Source organism: Lissotriton vulgaris, chromosome 10 (assembly GCF_964263255.1).
Source record: "Lissotriton vulgaris chromosome 10, aLisVul1.2, whole genome shotgun sequence".
Taxonomy (NCBI): Eukaryota; Metazoa; Chordata; class Amphibia; order Caudata; family Salamandridae; genus Lissotriton; species Lissotriton vulgaris.
Window position 1 is genome coordinate 555,010,613 of NC_141698.1, and position 19,487 is coordinate 555,030,099.

General features: G+C 45.5%; 2 protein-coding genes across 2 annotated transcripts in view; one reads left to right on the forward strand and one right to left on the reverse strand.

Annotated features, from left to right (window-relative positions):
* TXNDC11 (thioredoxin domain containing 11) overlaps positions 1 to 9,279 on the forward strand; it is a 538,914-nt gene extending 529,635 nt beyond the window's left edge. Inside the window, exon 12 of the mRNA XM_086941405.1 lies at positions 7,726 to 9,279. Coding sequence (XP_086797531.1) covers positions 7,726 to 8,746 — 1,021 coding nt within the window. The 3' untranslated portion in view covers positions 8,747 to 9,279. The remainder of the gene's footprint in view (positions 1 to 7,725) is intronic.
* A 2,540-nt stretch (positions 9,280 to 11,819) lies between these two features.
* Positions 11,820 to 19,487, reverse strand: part of SNN (stannin) — an 85,356-nt gene continuing 77,688 nt past the window's right edge. Inside the window, exon 2 of the mRNA XM_086941406.1 lies at positions 11,820 to 12,278. Coding sequence (XP_086797532.1) covers positions 11,963 to 12,226 — 264 coding nt within the window. The 5' untranslated portion in view covers positions 12,227 to 12,278 and the 3' untranslated portion in view covers positions 11,820 to 11,962. The remainder of the gene's footprint in view (positions 12,279 to 19,487) is intronic.

The following is a 19,487-nucleotide window of genomic DNA, read 5'->3' on the forward strand; positions in this document are numbered from 1 at the left end:
GCAGAGTGCAGAGTGGTAGTGCAGAGTGCAGAGTGGTAGTGCAGAGTGCAGAGTGGTAGTGCAGAGTGCAGAGTGGTAGTGCAGAGTGCAGAGTGGTAGTGCAGAGTGGTAGTGCAGAGTACAGAGTGGTAGTGCAGAGTACAGAGTGGTAGTGCAGAGTACAGAGTGGTAGTGCAGAGTGCAGAGTGGTAGTGCAGAGTGCAGAGTGGTAGTGCAGAGTACAGAGTGGTAGTGCAGAGTGCAGAGTGGTAGTGCAGATTGGTAGTGCAGAGTGCAGAGTGGTAGTGCAGATTGGTAGTGCAGAGTGCAGAGTGGTAGTGCAGATTGGTAGTGCAGAGTGCAGAGTGGTAGTGCAGAGTGCAGAGTGGTAGTGCAGATTGGTAGTGCAGAGTGCAGAGTGGGAGTGCAGAGTGGGAGTGCAGAGTGCAGAGTGGTAGTGCAGAGTGCAGAGTGGTAGTGCAGAGTGGTAGTGCAGAGTACAGAGTGGTAGTGCAGAGTGCAGAGTGGTAGTGCAGAGTGCAGAGTGGTAGTGCAGAGTGCAGAGTGGTAGTGCAGAGTGCAGAGTGGTAGTGCAGAGTGGTAGTGCAGAGTGCAGAGTGGTAGTGCAGAGTGCAGAGTGGTAGTGCAGAGTGCAGAGTGGTAGTGCAGAGTGCAGAGTGGTAGTGCAGAGTGCAGAGTGGTAGTGCAGAGTGCAGAGTGGTAGTGCAGAGTGCAGAGTGGTAGTGCAGAGTGCAGAGTGGTAGTGCAGAGTGCAGAGTGGTAGTGCAGAGTGCAGAGTGGTAGTGCAGAGTGAGAGTGGTAGTGCAGAGTGGTAGTGGTAGTGCAGAGTGGTAGTGCAGAGTGCAGAGTGAGAGTGGTAGTGCAGAGTGGTAGTGCAGAGTGGTAGTGCAGAGTGGTAGTGCAGAGTGCAGAGTGAGAGTGGTAGTGCAGAGTGCAGAGTGAGAGTGGTAGTGCAGAGTGGTAGTGCAGAGTGGTAGTGCAGAGTGGTAGTGCAGAGTGGTAGTGCAGAGTGGTAGTGCAGAGTGCAGAGTGGTAGTGCAGAGTGCAGAGTGGTAGTGCAGAGTGCAGAGTGGTAGTGCAGAGTGGTAGTGCAGAGTGCAGAGTGGTAGTGCAGAGTGCAGAGTGGTAGTGCAGAGTGCAGAGTGGTAGTGCAGAGTGGTAGTGCAGAGTGCAGAGTGGTAGTGCAGAGTGGTAGTGCAGAGTGGTAGTGCAGAGTGGTAGTGCAGAGTGGTAGTGCAGAGTGGTAGTGCAGAGTGGTAGTGCAGAGTGGTAGTGCAGAGTGCAGAGTGGTAGTGCAGAGAGAGTGGTAGTGCAGAGTGGTAGTGCAGAGAGAGTGGTAGTGCAGAGTGGTAGTGCAGAGTGGTAGTGGTAGTGCAGAGTGAGAGTGGTAGTGCAGAGTGAGAGTGGTAGTGCAGAGTGAGAGTGGTAGTGCAGAGTGAGAGTGGTAGTGCAGAGTGAGAGTGCAGAGTGGTAGTGCAGAGTGGTAGTGCAGAGTGGTAGTGCAGAGTGGTAGTGCAGAGTGGTAGTGCAGAGTGGTAGTGCAGAGTGGTAGTGCAGAGTGGTAGTGCAGAGTGGTAGTGCAGAGTGGTAGTGCAGAGTGGTAGTGCAGAGTGGTAGTGCAGAGTGCAGAGTGGTGGTGCAGAGTGGTGGTGCAGAGTGCAGAGTGGTAGTGCAGAGTGCAGAGTGGTAGTGCAGAGTGGTAGTGCAGAGTGGTAGTGCAGAGTACAGAGTGGGAGTGCAGAGTGGGAGTGCAGAGTGGGAGTGCAGAGTGGGAGTGCAGAGTGGGAGTGCAGAGTGGGAGTGCAGAGTGGGAGTGCAGAGTGGGAGTGCAGAGTGGGAGTGCAGAGTGGGAGTGCAGAGTGCAGAGTGCAGAGTGCAGAGTGGTAGTGCAGAGTGCAGAGTGGTAGTGCAGAGTGCAGAGTGGTAGTGCAGAGTGGTAGTGCAGAGTGGTAGTGCAGAGTGGTAGTGCAGAGTGGTAGTGCAGAGTGGTAGTGCAGAGTGGTAGTGCAGAGTGGTAGTGCAGAGTGGTAGTGCAGAGTGGTAGTGGTAGTGCAGAGTGGTAGTGCAGAGTGGTAGTGGTAGTGCAGAGTGGTAGTGGTAGTGCAGAGTGGTAGTGGTAGTGCAGAGTGGTAGTGGTAGTGCAGAGTGAGAGTGCAGATTGGTAGTGCAGAGTGCAGAGTGGTAGTGCAGATTGGTAGTGCAGAGTGCAGAGTGAGAGTGGTAGTGCAGAGTGGTAGTGCAGAGTGGTAGTGCAGAGTGGTAGTGCAGAGTGGTAGTGCAGAGTGGTAGTGCAGAGTGGTAGTGCAGAGTGGTAGTGCAGAGTGCAGAGTGGTGGTGCAGAGTGCAGAGTGGTGGTGCAGAGTGCAGAGTGGTGGTGCAGAGTGCAGAGTGGTGGTGCAGAGTGCAGAGTGGTGGTGCAGAGTGCAGAGTGGTGGTGCAGAGTGCAGAGTGGTGGTGCAGAGTGCAGAGTGGTAGTGCAGAGTGGTAGTGCAGAGTGGTAGTGCAGAGTACAGAGTGGGAGTGCAGAGTGGGAGTGCAGAGTGGGAGTGCAGAGTGGGAGTGCAGAGTGGGAGTGCAGAGTGGGAGTGCAGAGTGCAGAGTGGTAGTGCAGAGTGGTAGTGCAGAGTGCAGAGTGGGAGTGCAGAGTGCAGAGTGGGAGTGCAGAGTGGGAGTGCAGAGTGGGAGTGCAGAGTGGGAGTGCAGAGTGGGAGTGCAGAGTGCAGAGTGGTAGTGCAGAGTGGTAGTGCAGAGTGCAGAGTGGTAGTGCAGAGTGCAGAGTGGTAGTGCAGAGTGGTAGTGCAGAGTGGTAGTGCAGAGTGGTAGTGCAGAGTGGTAGTGCAGAGTGGTAGTGCAGAGTGAGAGTGGTAGTGCAGAGTGAGAGTGGTAGTGCAGAGTGAGAGTGGTAGTGCAGAGTGAGAGTGGTAGTGCAGAGTGAGAGTGGTAGTGCAGAGTGAGAGTGGTAGTGCAGAGTGAGAGTGGTAGTGCAGAGTGCAGAGTGGTAGTGCAGAGTGGTAGTGCAGAGTACAGAGTGGTAGTGCAGAGTGCAGAGTGGTAGTGCAGAGTGGTAGTGCAGAGTGCAGAGTGGTAGTGCAGAGTGAGAGTGGTAGTGCAGAGTGGTAGTGCAGAGTGAGAGTGGTAGTGCAGAGTGGTAGTGCAGAGTGCAGAGTGGTAGTGCAGAGTGGTAGTGCAGAGTGCAGAGTGGTAGTGCAGATTGGTAGTGCAGAGTGCAGAGTGGTAGTGCAGAGTGCAGAGTGAGAGTGGTAGTGCAGAGTGGTAGTGCAGAGTGGTAGTGCAGAGTGGTAGTGCAGAGTGCAGATTGGTAGTGCAGAGTGCAGAGTGGTAGTGCAGAGTGCAGAGTGAGAGTGGTAGTGCAGAGTGCAGAGTGAGAGTGGTAGTGCAGAGTGGTAGTGCAGAGTGAGAGTGGTAGTGCAGAGTGCAGAGTGAGAGTGGTAGTGCAGAGTGAGAGTGGTAGTGCAGAGTGAGAGTGGTAGTGCAGAGTGAGAGTGGTAGTGCAGAGTGGTAGTGCAGAGTGAGAGTGGTAGTGCAGAGTGGTAGTGCAGAGTGCAGAGTGGTAGTGCAGAGTACAGAGTGGTAGTGCAGAGTGCAGAGTGGTAGTGCAGAGTGCAGAGTGGTAGTGCAGAGTGCAGAGTGGTAGTGCAGAGTGCAGAGTGGTAGTGCAGAGTGGTAGTGCAGAGTGCAGAGTGGTAGTGCAGAGTGCAGAGTGAGAGTGGTAGTGCAGAGTGAGAGTGGTAGTGCAGAGTGCAGAGTGAGAGTGGTAGTGCAGAGTGCAGAGTGAGAGTGGTAGTGCAGAGTGGTAGTGCAGAGTGGTAGTGCAGAGTGGTAGTGCAGAGTGGTAGTGCAGAGTGGTAGTGCAGATTGGTAGTGCAGAGTGAGAGTGGTAGTGCAGAGTGGTAGTGCAGATTGGTAGTGCAGAGTGAGAGTGGTAGTGCAGAGTGAGAGTGGTAGTGCAGAGTGCAGAGTGAGAGTGGTAGTGCAGAGTGAGAGTGGTAGTGCAGAGTGCAGAGTGAGAGTGGTAGTGCAGAGTGGTAGTGCAGAGTGGTAGTGCAGAGTGAGAGTGGTAGTGCAGAGTGGTAGTGCAGAGTGAGAGTGGTAGTGCAGAGTGGTAGTGCAGAGTGAGAGTGGTAGTGCAGAGTGAGAGTGGTAGTGCAGAGTGAGAGTGGTAGTGCAGAGTGAGAGTGGTAGTGCAGAGTGGTAGTGCAGAGTGAGAGTGGTAGTGCAGAGTGAGAGTGGTAGTGCAGAGTGCAGAGTGAGAGTGGTAGTGCAGAGTGAGAGTGGTAGTGCAGAGTGCAGAGTGAGAGTGGTAGTGCAGAGTGCAGAGTGAGAGTGGTAGTGCAGAGTGGTAGTGCAGAGTGGTAGTGCAGAGTGGTAGTGCAGAGTGGTAGTGCAGAGTGGTAGTGCAGAGTGGTAGTGCAGATTGGTAGTGCAGAGTGAGAGTGGTAGTGCAGAGTGGTAGTGCAGATTGGTAGTGCAGAGTGAGAGTGGTAGTGCAGAGTGGTAGTGCAGAGTGAGAGTGGTAGTGCAGAGTGCAGAGTGAGAGTGGTAGTGCAGAGTGAGAGTGGTAGTGCAGAGTGCAGAGTGAGAGTGGTAGTGCAGAGTGGTAGTGCAGAGTGAGAGTGGTAGTGCAGAGTGGTAGTGCAGAGTGAGAGTGGTAGTGCAGAGTGGTAGTGCAGAGTGAGAGTGGTAGTGCAGAGTGAGAGTGGTAGTGCAGAGTGAGAGTGGTAGTGCAGAGTGAGAGTGGTAGTGCAGAGTGGTAGTGCAGAGTGAGAGTGGTAGTGCAGAGTGAGAGTGGTAGTGCAGAGTGGTAGTGCAGATTGGTAGTGCAGAGTGCAGAGTGGTAGTGCAGAGTGAGAGTGGTAGTGCAGAGTGGTAGTGCAGAGTGAGAGTGGTAGTGCAGAGTGGTAGTGCAGAGTACAGAGTGGTAGTGCAGAGTGCAGAGTGGTAGTGCAGAGTGGTAGTGCAGAGTGCAGAGTGGTAGTGCAGATTGGTAGTGCAGAGTGGTAGTGCAGAGTGCAGAGTGAGAGTGGTAGTGCAGAGTGGTAGTGCAGAGTGAGAGTGGTAGTGCAGAGTGAGAGTGGTAGTGCAGAGTGAGAGTGGTAGTGCAGAGTGAGAGTGGTAGTGCAGAGTGAGAGTGGTAGTGCAGAGTGAGAGTGGTAGTGCAGAGTGGTAGTGCAGAGTGAGAGTGGTAGTGCAGAGTGCAGAGTGGTAGTGCAGAGTACAGAGTGGTAGTGCAGAGTACAGAGTGGTAGTGCAGAGTGCAGAGTGGTAGTGCAGAGTGCAGAGTGGTAGTGCAGAGTGCAGAGTGGTAGTGCAGAGTGCAGAGTGGTAGTGCAGAGTGCAGAGTGGTAGTGCAGAGTGGTAGTGCAGAGTGCAGAGTGGTAGTGCAGAGTGCAGAGTGAGAGTGGTAGTGCAGAGTGGTAGTGCAGAGTGCAGAGTGAGAGTGGTAGTGCAGAGTGCAGAGTGAGAGTGGTAGTGCAGAGTGGTAGTGCAGAGTGGTAGTGCAGAGTGGTAGTGCAGAGTGGTAGTGCAGAGTGCAGAGTGGTAGTGCAGATTGGTAGTGCAGAGTGCAGAGTGGTAGTGCAGAGTGCAGAGTGAGAGTGGTAGTGCAGAGTGAGAGTGGTAGTGCAGAGTGGTAGTGCAGAGTGAGAGTGGTAGTGCAGAGTGAGAGTGGTAGTGCAGAGTGAGAGTGGTAGTGCAGAGTGAGAGTGGTAGTGCAGAGTGAGAGTGGTAGTGCAGAGTGAGAGTGGTAGTGCAGAGTGGTAGTGCAGAGTGAGAATGGTAGTGCAGAGTGAGAGTGGTAGTGCAGAGTGCAGAGTTGTAGTGCAGAGTGCAGAGTGGTAGTGCAGAGTACAGAGTGGTAGTGCAGAGTGCAGATTGAGAGTGCGTAGTGCAGAGTGGTAGTGCAGAGTGGTAGTGCAGAGTGGTAGTGCAGAGTGGTAGTGCAGAGTGGTAGTGCAGAGTGGTAGTGCAGAGTGGTAGTGCAGAGTGAGAGTGGTAGTGCAGAGTGAGAGTGGTAGTGCAGAGTGAGAGTGGTAGTGCAGAGTGGTAGTGCAGAGTGGTAGTGCAGAGTGCAGAGTGGTAGTGCAGAGTGGTAGTGCAGAGTGGTAGTGCAGAGTGGTAGTGCAGAGTGGTAGTGCTGAGTGCAGAGTGGTAGTGCAGAGTGCAGAGTGGTAGTGCAGAGTGCAGAGTGGTAGTGCAAAGTGGTAGTGCAGAGTGCAGAGTGGTAGTGCAGAGTGGTAGTGCAGAGTGCAGAGTGGTAGTGCAGAGTGCAGAGTGGTAGTGTAGAGTGCAGAGTGGTAGTGCAGAGTGGTAGTGTAGAGTGCAGAGTGGTAGTGCAGAGTGGTAGTGCAGAGTGCAGAGTGGTAGTGCAGAGTGCAGAGTGCAGAGTGGTAGTGCAGAGTGGAGAGTGGTAGTGCAGAGTGCAGAGTGAGAGTGGTAGTGCAGAGTGCAGAGTGAGAGTGGTAGTGCAGAGTGGTAGTGCAGAGTGGTGGTGCAGAGTGGTGGTGCAGAGTGGTGGTGCAGAGTGGTGGTGCAGAGTGGTGGTGCAGAGTGGTGGTGCAGAGTGGTGGTGCAGAGTGGTAGTGCAGAGTGGTAGTGCAGAGTGGTAGTGTAGAGTGGTAGTGCAGAGTGTTCTTCTACGAATTTGATGGAAGCGGAGTATCCCATCCTCACCCTCTAGGTCACTTCATTAATTTTCCACGAGTCCGCCGTGTCTGGTGGCGAGTGCAGAGTGGTAGTGCAGAGTGGTAGTGCAGAGTGCAGATTGAGAGTGCAGAGTGCAGAGTGGTAGTGCAGAGTGGTAGTGCACAGTGCAGAGTGGTAGTGCACAGTCGTAGTGCACAGTGCAGAGTGGTAGTGCAGAGTGGTAGTGCAGAGTGGTAGTGCAGAGTGGTAGTGCAGAGTGGTAGTGCAGCGTGAGAGTGCAGAGTGGTAGTGCAGAGTGATAGTGCAGAGAGGTAGTGCAGAGTGGTAGTGTAGAGTTGTATTGCAGAATGGTAGTGCAGAGTTGTATTGCAGAGTGGTAGTGCCGAGTGGTAGTGCCGAGTGGTAGTGGCGAGTGGTAGTGTCGAGTGGTAGTGCAGAGTGGTAGTGCTGAGTGCAGATTGAGAGTGCGAGTGGTAGTGCAGAGTGCAGATTGAGAGTGCAGATTGAGAGTGCGTAGTGCAGAGTGGTAGTGCAGAGTGCAGATTGAGAGTGCGTAGTGCAGAGTGGTAGTGCCGAGTGCAGAGTGGTAGTGCAGAGTGCCTAAAACACATTGCCATTTACAATGCCATTATCTCTAACTTAAAACAAACCCGAGCCCTAATGCATTCCTAATGCTTGTTTTTCTATCACCAGTGGCAGCTCCCGCGGGTGAATTTCAATACATATAGACCAGAAACGATTCAATGATATACCTCCAGTAGCGGAACCAGTGTTCTTTTTAATATGGCCCAATCTATTTCAGTAGTACTGCAACATAAAAATAAATTGTCACAATGTCACATTTTACTCTGTTATGAAAAAGATTTCAGTCTCAGGTGCAGAGGTCACCCTTTTCCTGTAATTCTGATGCTATATAATAAATTGTGCAGTTGACTGGTCCCTCAGTCTTTTATACTATTTTGTGCATGCCCAAAAAACATGAAAGTGTGTTTTAACACATTTTGAACGTAAACCCTTTGTTAGTCTATTCTTTAACCATTTACAATGTGTTCTTTCCCTCAGGAAAGATAAAAGTTTGAAATTCCCAGAAGACTTGGAAATCACTGTTCCGAATTTACTCAGATTTGTTCTAGACTACACTCTGGGTTCGAAGGCATGGCATAGCAGAAAACACAGCTTTAATAGAAATGGAGGAGAGCACAGTGAAAAATCCAGCCTTAAAAATGGAGGGGGGCACTGTGAAAAACCCAGCCTTAAAAATGGAGGAGAGCACAGGGAAAAACCCAGCCTAAAAAATGAAGGACGGCACATCGAAAAACCCAGCCTTAAAAATGTAGGCAGGCCCGGTGAAAAACCCAGCCTTGAAACCGGAGGAGGGCACAGTGAAAATAACAGCCTTAAAAATGGAGGTGGGCACAGTGAAATACACAGCCTTGAAAATGGAGGAGGGCACAGTGAAAATATCAGCCTTCAAAATGCAGGAGGGCACAGCGAAATCCACAACCTTAAAAATGGAGGAGGGAACAGCGGAAAACCCAGTCTTAAAAATGGAGGAGGGAACAGCGGAAAACCCAGTCTTAAAAATGGAGGAAAGAACAGCGGAAAACCCAGTCTTAAAAATGAAGGAAGGAACAGCGGAAAACCCAGTCTTAAAAATGGAGGAAAGAACAGCGGAAAACCCAGTCTTAAAAATGAAGGATGGAACAGCGGAATCCCAAAACTTAAAAATGGAATGCCTCTAGACATCAGCCAGATCATGAACCATGAGAAAAATATACAGAGACTGAGGGCAGAAATTGGTGCTCATCGGCAGGCACAAGAGCTTCTTGCGGTTCAAATTTCTGATGCCCAGAAATATGATCTCAAGCTCAGAACCCAAAAGCATACACTGGAAGAAAGCCAAGCACTATATCTTCATAAAAAACACCTTCAGGCTCTAAATGAACAGCACGCTAAACAGCTTGATAAGATTGAAGAAAAATTTGAAGAACTGAAAGACACCTCAGAAGCGCTACTTAAACTGAACGCTTTGCTTAAACTTCTTGTAGCATCAATGGATGAAGCCGAAAAAAATGAACAATAGGGCTTTTATGGACGATTTACAAAAACTAAGTTCCTGGCTAGACAATATGGATCTGTTCAACAGTGATTGACACAGAAACCTCTGAACGTACTAACACAAATATTATGTATTAAGTTGCAAACAAACCATTCAAACGCCGGAGTTCTGAGAAAGCAGTTGTGCAAATTTTATTGAATTTCATTGTAAATAAAGAAAATATTTTCAATGGTATAGAAAATCAAGTTTAAAGTATTTTATTGACATTTTGATTGAATTGGTGATGCCGAAATCATATCAGGGTACAGAAAAGTAAGGGATATGCTGCAATGTATTATCATTAACTTGGTGACCATTAAAATGTGCTACATGTCCACATCTCTGTATTTTGTTTTTGCTATAACAGAGTTTGGAATTCTAACCAGATTGTGAAACAATTAGACCCTGATGCAAATAGTAATTATTTTAAATCAATTTGCCTATACGTAACATCTCATGTTTCTATTTTTTGTAATTATGACAGACTAGATTTTCAAATAAAGTTCAAGTAAATAACATCTAGTCCGTGGAAATTAATTGAATTCTTACTTCATTAAATTACACTAACAATTCAACATCTGGATTTTCAGTCAGTTGGCATCCAGTGTATATTTTTACTAAAGGTAAAGAAACCAACGCAGCCACCTTAACAAACGTTCCTTTCTAAATTCCCCAAAACAGGTCCACTCCCATTAAATCGGAGTGCACTGTGAATGCCTTCAAACATACAGTTTTTCAGAAACCCAAACACATTTAATCTTTTAGCAATAAGGCAATACTTTTCTTAAAATGTGTTTTCTCTTCGCATTATTACATTTTAGTTTATAACCCAAACTGAAATTCCTCCTTTCCCAGGTCTATGGTGCTTTACCATCAAGCTTACATGAAGATTGAAGCAATAGATAGGATAATCTTAATTTACAAATTGCTGTAGTTTGCTGCAATTCTTCTATCAAGCAATATACTGGGCATTGCAGTGATATCCCTCACCCCCATCCTCAGACATTTGCACACTGGAATGTCTGTCCTGGTGCAAGAGATCATGGCAGTCAAGTGACACTGGTCTCTGTCAACTTTAGAACCTTCTGCACCAGGATCTCAATTAGTTTACATAAAAGTGGAAATTGGCAAAGGTTTAATTTTCACAGACATTACCCTTAAATCAAAATAGCCATATTGCATGCTAAGAAGGATTTTGGTTGTATGAAAATAGAAAAATAAGCTCTTCAGCATTAGGACAGTGCGCTTTTTGGGGGGTAAGATTATTTTTAAAAAAAGAAGAAAAATTAACCTTCCTTTTGAACAAAAACAATGACAGTCACTGGGCAGTTCAATTTGTAAAAGCCTTGTTCCACCTCTTTCAACATTTTTCAGCCAAATGATAGAAGCAATGCCTTGATCACAGACTCCACATTTTGAAAATCACCAACCCTGTTCTCAGTTTTTTTTTCGTTTTTTAAAATAAACCCACTTCCTGCTAACTCGTGCTTATTACTGCTCATTGATATTATGCACTCTCTTCAGGCTAGAAGCAGAGCTCCAGTTTGGAAAGCAGTTAAAGTTTCCAAAGAAGCAGTTCAAGTTGTACTGGGAATCACAGCTAGTTAGTTTTCAATCCACCATAAAGGTTTTCAGCGTGCCCATTGATATTCTATAAAAGCTTAAGAGAGTGGGAGTACACAAAGGGCATGAATGAGGCTGACTTTCTAAACGAGCGTTGTCCTAGTTGGCAAACAACCCCAAAACAAGGCAATATTGATCTCAAAATGGCTTAATTGAGAACATTTTCCATCCCTACCATAAGTGGCTAAAACACTACGTAAATGCGGTAACGCTATTTCAGCTGCAAAATCTAGTACCCCCGGTCTAATTAACACCAATGATTGAGAGTTTAGATGATCACAGTTTTTCAGGGTTGCTAAACTGTCACCTATAAAGTAATTTAATGTACAGAACAGAGAAAATAATATAAACACGTCATTCTGCAATTACCCCTGATTAAACCTAAATTTGTTAATGTCACAGACATTGAAAATATAGAATCCTTCATGCGTTCACCCCTCCTTGAGCATGTCGCAATCTCAGATTTCACTTTTTTCACTCCATATTCAAGCATGGTGCTTGAGGCAGTCGCCACAAAGAATTGTCGCACAACATTGACTTTCTTTTCAGATCAGCAGGTCATCAGGTACCTGTGCGTGCAGGTACCCGAAGTCATTCCAACATATCAGCATCAATCATCAAAAGTAAACACATTAGGTTACAATACAGTATTTACAATTATTACATAACCCGCCCACCCCCCAGGGAAAAAAATAAAACAGAACAAGGTCCATAGACATTTGGTCTGTTATGGCAAATAAAAGCTGGGTGTTTCCAGACAACTGGAAACTAGTGAGAGTAGGCTCCATAATTATACTAGTGTTTAAAATATATGTTTAATACCGCTATTTTTGCAAGGCCGTCATGCTTGCACACAAAATGAAACAACTGCTCTACTGCCATTTTAAAGACTCCCAGGAATCCTTCTGGATGGTCCCTTTTAAGCAAAGGATACCAAGTCAACATCATTGGCTTCCTTGAGAGTAGCGGTTAAAAAAAACAATGTCCTTGCAGCCATTCCCCTGGTAAAAAATTCACATGAACAGTAAAAATCTATCTGAAGAAAAATATATTGTTCTGCGCTTGACATAGTTCCCCACCAAACGTACATCTAATGGCAGTCACAGCAGAGTACATATACAAAATTCTTAAATAAGCAACCACATAGTTCAGCACGTGATGGTTCTTTCCTCCAATCACTGAGACGGAGCCAGATAGGATACATTTTGGCAGTTGGTTTTGATGTCCAACCACCACACCCCCATCCAATAGTTTTCTCTGCGAAGTAAGCTCTCCAAATCTCAAATTATAAAAGGCCAAGCTTCTGGTAAACTATGTACAGATTCACAGTTTTGGTAGTTCACATTACAGTAGTAACTTAATCGATCTCTGCTCCCCTAAACATTCAAGTAACAAAATGCTATTAAAATACAGAATTGCCAGAAAATATACCTTCTCAGTGCATGCCATGACAAACCAAACGATGCTAATCTTAAATTAAAAAGAATTAATCTCTCCCAAAATGTCCATATTCTTCACAGTATGAATGCTGCTCATTAGAGACATTTTAGCAAGTCTATTCGTTGATCTTTCTGTTGGTTAGCTGTGGACTTCGGTTCCATTGGCCGTTAGCTTGGCCTTCCGCTCCACACGTGGACCTTTAGCAGAGTACTGAACCAAGAGGAAGGGCTCTTTGGTTTCACCTTCTCCCACGATACTCTCCTCATCCTCAGATTGACTGATTCGCTGGAGACGTAAGTAGCACCAGCAGCCCAGTATCAATGCTCCAAGAGCGGCTATGGCAATTAGAATGACGATTACAGTAACCACTCCAGTGGTGGGGCTGTGGTCCATGATAGACATGATTGATAGATATCACTCTTCACAGCACTCAGGAATTCTTTGTGGGGACGATCTGAAATGAAATAATACCGTCATTAATAAAACTGCAGTTTGTTGAAAAAAAGGAATTGATAAATAAAAAGGTAAAAACTTATAATACGGTTAATTAAATTCACATTAGTCAAAGTCCATATTTAAAAAGATTTTAAAATGATACAATTAAAATCTATAGAATTATTCAAAAGAATTAATAAAAATCATTCAACAGCCTCGCTGACACATAAGTAAACAGTCATTTCTCAAAGCCTGAAATATTATTTAGAGAAAGCCTTTTAACAGTGCACTTATTAGTCGATAGCTAGGATTGTTGACATTTTTATAAAACATTAATTACTGTACGGACCTAATGATAATAACCTGTCTGTACTACATTCCTGGTAAGTTCATTTGAACTACCAATCAAGCCATACTGAGAAATCATATTAAACATAATTCCAAACAAAATAAATATCAGCATTAGGAAGGCTAAAGGGTAAGATGGGTGCAAAGGCAGATGCATTAAGTTAAAGAGAAATTGCTAAGTCAAAGTGACCCCTTTAAGGACAAGGCAAGGTACAACTTACTGCACCACCCAGTATAGTCCTTCACAAGTCACAAATTATATACTGCCCACCTCAAACAACCAGCTGCCATATGGCCATGAATAAAATACAAGTTAACAAAAAGAGAGGCAATATGATCGTAAGAGACATTCAAATTGAAATAATATTCAATTCCCTGTTTTCAGTGTGAGCAGAAGATTATTTATTTCATTTTCTTGACAATCAAGTGAGCACAACCAACACATTTCGCCCAATAAGGGCTTCTTCAGGGCACTGTAGTGTACTGACACTTAGTGGTTCGCAAAAGGAAACGCCAGTTCTCTGCCGTAATTCTTCAATTCCTCTCACTATTCCTATTCTTTCACGTCCTTAGATGGTAGACTTTTGTATTCAATCAATTATCAATTCTCCTTCAGTCGAGACAGGCCAGCGTATGTGGGGATAAAAGCCATAGTTTCAAGTATATTTCTGTGTCAAAGGTTATAGTACCCGGTTTTCCCCAAGTCGTGTCGTTCTTCGACTTGGGGGAGAACCGGGTACTATAACCTTCAACACAGAAATATGGAATTGAAGAATTGCGGCAGAGAACTGGTGTTTCCTATTGCGATCCACGCGTTGGCTGTGCCCACTTAATTGTGAAGAAAATGAAATAAAGGATCTTCTGCTCACACTGAAAATAATTAATTGAATATTATTGCAATTTGAATGTCTCTGAGTGAATGCTTGTTGGTCACAATTTTATTACCATGGAAAAATTGCTTCCTCACTGCTGAAATTATGATAAAATCAATGGCATATATGTGTTAGCACAAAAATAAAACACAGATCAAATAAACCAAGCCCCTGGAAACACAATGCTTTAAATTATTACGCAGGGTGAGAAATATGGGACATAATGGTAAAATTGGTAAAGATTATAACCCATATAAGACAAATGTGTTTTTTCCATGGAAGGAGAACATAAGATATTTAAAAAGTGGGCAGGAAGAGGTGGGCAACGCTAGCCAAGATGTAGAATTCATATTGCGAACACCAAAGGCATAATGTTAGGGGTCAAGGACAAGTTTGTTATTTCCTTGCCCAATGGACAAGTTGACCTTATCCCCTGACTGTCAAAATGGTATCTATATTTAATTAATATAAAGCCTTTACTATTAGGAAAAGTGAATGTACAGTAAGATGCAAGCCGAACCTGCATTGATCACAGTGAATCAAACATAAAAACATTAAGACATTTTGACTATGTCCAATACAAAAACATGTACATGTTTGCAAGATTTAACATTCAGTGGCAATATATAAAGTCAATTGATTATATGCAAATACATGCTGAAGAATGGAAGTTAAATTGATGATTGTTTTCACAACGAAATGCATCTATACAATGTTTGCAATTTGAAAAAAGGAGAACGTTACAGCCAGTTTTGCTAAACTATAGTGCAACCTTTAAAGGACAATTTTAAATAACATTTCTTCTAAGACATGTTTAAACTGTTTCATGCACTCCAGTATTTAAAAAAAGATATACTGCATAAGCAATGTTAAACCATTTAATGCAACAATACAGGCAGGATATTTAAAAAATAAAATTGGCGTCACATTCTTAATGATTGTCACAGAGGCCCAACTGCAGTTCTAGAAGCTCGCACTGAGGAAGATTCACTACTTCAGGAATTCACATGAATTGACAGAGGTAGACCTGCAAACATATTGGTAGCACACCGTAGCGAATTCCAACCACATACATGCTCATTCTAAAGCCAGCAGATGAAGTGAAAATTCACTTGTTAAAATAAGTTGGGTTTTTTTTGTCTCAAGGGGGAAAATATTTATTAGTAGCATGTTTTGGCTGCAGAACATCTGCTATCCATACTCCTGCCATCTAGTGTTGCACCCGTACTCTGTAAGTTGTTTTTCCTCGAGGAAGCTTTGATTGGCGTTGTGCATAGTTTCTCCTTCCCCTCAAGAGATTGTGCATGTCAAAAGCTTTGTTTGTTAGAAAGGTTTTTTTTTCGCCCTTGGACTCGGGCGGACTGTGTTGGAGCTCTGCAGCATGCAACGCCACATGGCCTACAAAAAAAAAAACCGAAGACCGGAAGATTGACTACACCCGGGGAGAGACTTGCCTGTTGAGAATTACCATCTCCGGGTGATGGAGGCAAAGAAAGGACTATTCCGACAGTGCCCTGTAAGGAGCTGAGTACCCCCACTCAAATACACACAAACTATGCAATTTGTGCCTGTCTCCAGAGCACAAAGAAGAACAGTGCACCACCTGAGCATTGTTCAAGAACATGGAAACTCTTCAGACACAATGAGATAGACGCCTCGCATACAACATGGATCAGGCAGGCGAGTCAGAATTCAGCCACGACAGACGCAGACAGAGAGGCAAGTGCTCCAACAGGAGACAGGATGGTCATAGCCAGCCCACACTAAACTACGTCCCACACATCGTAGAGGGCCCAACATGCTCGCCGACCACCGCCACTGGGCCAAAGACCATGATGACGCTATGTATCATGAGTACTCTGCACTCACTCACACTCTGCACTCACTTGCCCTTGTAAACAAATAACTCCATGGATCCGGGGGTGAGGTGGAGCGTGAGTAGAGGGAGGTTGCACTTTAAGCAGGAGCGGGGGGCACGCACTACAAGGGTGTTTCACACCTGTGAGGTCGGTTACATCACAGGAAAGGGGAATTTCTGGGCGTTCACTACACATTCTGAAGTGGAGTCCTGTCCTTCCTGGTTACATCACCAAAGATGGCACGCACCAATTCAATGCAAAACATGCAGTGCAATTCTAAGAGCTTCTGTTTCTGATCTGACACCCAAAATTTCAAGAACAAAGTTTACATGGCAAATCAACAGGTATTTTTTAACTGTTTCTAAAACTGAGAAATAATAATTTGCGTTGTTAAAAGTCCTTTCCTTCAAATAACTCAAAATGTATTTATTCTCAGACATTGGTTATCCTGGGACAGGACAGTCCCATCCGATGGATGGCACCTACATGTAATTAATTTCGTAATGCATGCTATCTAACAAACACACACATTCAAACAACTGACGGACGCACTCCCCTTCCCAGACACTAAAAAAAAAGCTCCTAAGTGGTGCGTGCGCGCCACTGCAAGCATATGTTTTGAATTACAAAACATATGGCCTCTGGTGCGCGTAACAGACACCAATAGGCCATAGGTGGAGCTACGCGACCGCCTATGGCCTATTGCGTGTTCTGTTTAAAAACAGCACGCACCCGAAGGCCAATGAATTTGGACCTTAGATTCCACAACGGCACAAGCGTTGTGGAATGCAAGGTCCATTTTTCATTCCCCCAGAATAGGCTCGCGCTGCGCGACACTGCATGCACAGTGTACGCTAGGCCCGAGACCTAAACACAGTAGCACGTTCCTGAAAGACAATAGGCAGCTTCAGTTGTGGACACTAAGTGGGGAGTAAAGGTCCAGGTTGTGGCATGCAAGTCGGGGGACTTCCAAGTCTGAGTGTCTTCTAGTGAGGGGTGGTGTCCAGCGCCTAGCATGCACAAGTAACTGTAGAAGCGCTACTCTTTGCCCTTCTCCTTGTTCATCCCAAAGGCATCCCTTGAAATGGCAAACAAGAAAAGCTATCTTCTCGAAGGGTGTCATGGAATCCCTGTCTGCTTAATTAAAGGACCGTCCCCGCTTCCATAAAACCGAGCTTAATTTAAAAATAATTACCTTTTCAATCCAGCAACTCGCTATCCACCAGAGGGGACAAAAGGCCCCAAATTTACCTTTTCTAGCGTTTTAAAGGTGCATCTCCTAGCAGTCAATCCGAACAAATGGCACAATTAACCTTTTCTACTGCCCCCCTCGGTTACTACCCAGAGATGTGAAGCAATTTAGTACAAGAAAGGAGCAACTTTGGTGATTTTGTTTGTAGAAGAATCTGATTACACAATGCGTTTTTCTAGTGAAAGCAACCTATTTGTGAATGAGGAGGTAAAATGTCTTATCAGTGTTAAGATTATATACAGCTAGCTGTTTTGTACTTTTGGTGAATGCTTGTGCATTAGTGGCTCGTGGCATACGCCCAGTAACTTGACTGGCGTGAGCAGGACTGGGTAACTCTTTATTCTACATGGATTTAAAGGGGGCCTACTCTACAAAACCACACTATCGCAACATCTTTGGACACTGAAAAGTCCGATACTTCATGAACGGCTACCAGAGGCAAACTTGTAGATCGCCTTTACCCAGGATAGGTCTTCTTGACTGGACCTAGTACTTTGAGAAGCAGTTCAGCAAAGTAACTATGTTTTGATTTCACATGCGTGAGGCAGCCCGAACAGTCAATTCTGATGAAACATTATGCTGTGGTGAGTAGTTCTTTAAGTATTCTTTATATTTTGTATTTGCACTTCCTGCAATATTTTGATACCATTCGTGGGGTGGTCGAGGAGAATATGTAGAGCTAGGGTCCTTGTCATTTATGTTTTACGATTGAAGAGGCACGTGCTTTCAAAATGACGAAGCCCCAAACTTCTCACTGTATGCCTTATCAACCACCAGACACCCAGCCTTCCTGTATTTCACTTTTATCACTGTTTTCCTTCTTTCTATTCCTCCTTCTTTCCTCATTCTGTGTTTTCTCTCTCTTGATCTGGATTACAGCCTGTTGAGTAAAAACTAGCACCTGTCCCCAGAAATGTGTGCCCCACATGCATCATATTATATATTAAACATGACTAAAAACGTATAAGATCCCAAAGGAGACACCTATTGGCTATGCCAATGCTTGTTTGCTCAGGCAGGTGGGGGGGCAAGCAACAACACTGGGGAGGTGGGGAAGGTGTTGGAAAACAACACAGGGGACAGAGGGAAGGCAATTGGAGGCAAGGAACAAAATAGGGGAGGAGTGACAAGTGGAGGTAAGCAACAACACAGGATAGAGAGGGAGAGTGCAGAGGTAAGCAACAACACAGGATAGAGAGAGAGAGTGCAGACATGCAACAACACAGGAGGGCGGGCAGGTGGGAATAAGCAACAACCAACACTGACTAAAGATGAGGAAGAAGTACGAGGGAGCCACCTGATGAAGACGCACTCTAGCAGAGTGCTTAAACAGAAAGAAAACGTGGCGTCTAAGGGGAAAAAAGCAGTGGAAGGACACGAGTAATGCATTCATTCTCCAGGCGAGGGACAAACACATGAAGAGGTAGCAAACCAATATGAGGTAAGGAAATAAGAGTAACAATTAAGCCAACTAAGGCTAAGCAATGGTTAATCTCTAAGTCTGCTGATAAACTAAAAAAATATATCGAAGACAGACCATGCGCATTCTAGGCGAGACCTAATGAGCCCCTGCATTTTATTTCTCTCTTTTTTAATTTTTTTTTTTACAAATTGAACACTGTGCGGATCTACTTCTACTGCTGTCAACACAGTATTTTGTCGAGAGAGAAACCTCTGGTACTTCTCACTAAAGATTCAATTAAATGGGAGTTTGAGATGGTACTGCATTCATGAAGCAAGAAGCAGTGCCAGACTGGTGTAGCGGGCACTGGGTGTTTTCCCAGTGGGGGCGTTTTTAGGTCGGGCTTGGGCAGCACATGCGCTTCTCTGTGAGGCAGGCTGTTTTAGAGTATGGACTTGAAGTTCACCCACTCTCTGCCTATATTTTTCATTGGCTTGTCATTTGTAAATGCTGGCTTCTGATTCGTTAATAGGCTTCTAAATCCCTCATTGTCTTCTTTGTAACCGCCCATGAGGACTGTCCCTTTTACTTCTGTTGTTACACGGTCTGTCTTATTTAGTCTGTAAGCCCAATTTTCTTTAATGAGTTTCTCCTACTGCAGGCACAACTTGCTTTCCTGCAACATTCAGCGTGGCATGCGCGCTTTCACTTTCCAAACAGCCTGGGACAATGACGGATAGGTCACGCATTTACAACAGGTTGACCTATTGGTATTGTAAATGACAAGGCCTTTTATTCATGAATTATTAAAACAGATCAATAAAAAGGCATTTTCAGTTACTGCAAATAGCTTAAACTCTCGCAAAGGAGCGACATATTGCATTGGAAATGCTGGTTATTGAGGGCCGGTTTTGCTTCAGAATCGGCCCCCCTTCAACAAAAGTGTCGCCCAGCCCCCCACCTCCTCCCCCACATGTCAGGGCCACTGTGACGTAATTGCCAGGGCTGGTTTGTGTTCACAGTCCGGCCCTGGCGAGAAGGGCTCATCCATCCATCGTGAACCCCGGTGCATAGTTGTGTAACTTTTGAATGAAAAGTGCAATTGTCAGTCCTGATGACTCCGCCGGCGCCGGAAATTTACATCACAATAGGGCCACGTCCTACTGCTGCACATTCCAACGCGTTCAATCGGCCATTAGGTCAGCTTCAAAATCCGCTAAAACGTGCAAAATGCAATCTGAAGGCACAAATAAAATTGACAGGACACGATACCTTCGTGTAACTGACAACTATGAAATCTGTTTGCGAGGCTGGCCTTCATAAAGAGCCAAGCTCTAGCGTTTGATTTACACGCTACACCTTCTCAAATGAAGATATATTGCTAAGCGTCAATAACAGTAATCGAGGAACACACTGTCTTTTTTGGAGCGTAGAGATAGTCAACCCTTGCCCCCGTCAGTCAAGTCTTCCCACCTTGCGTTCTTTACAATATGGG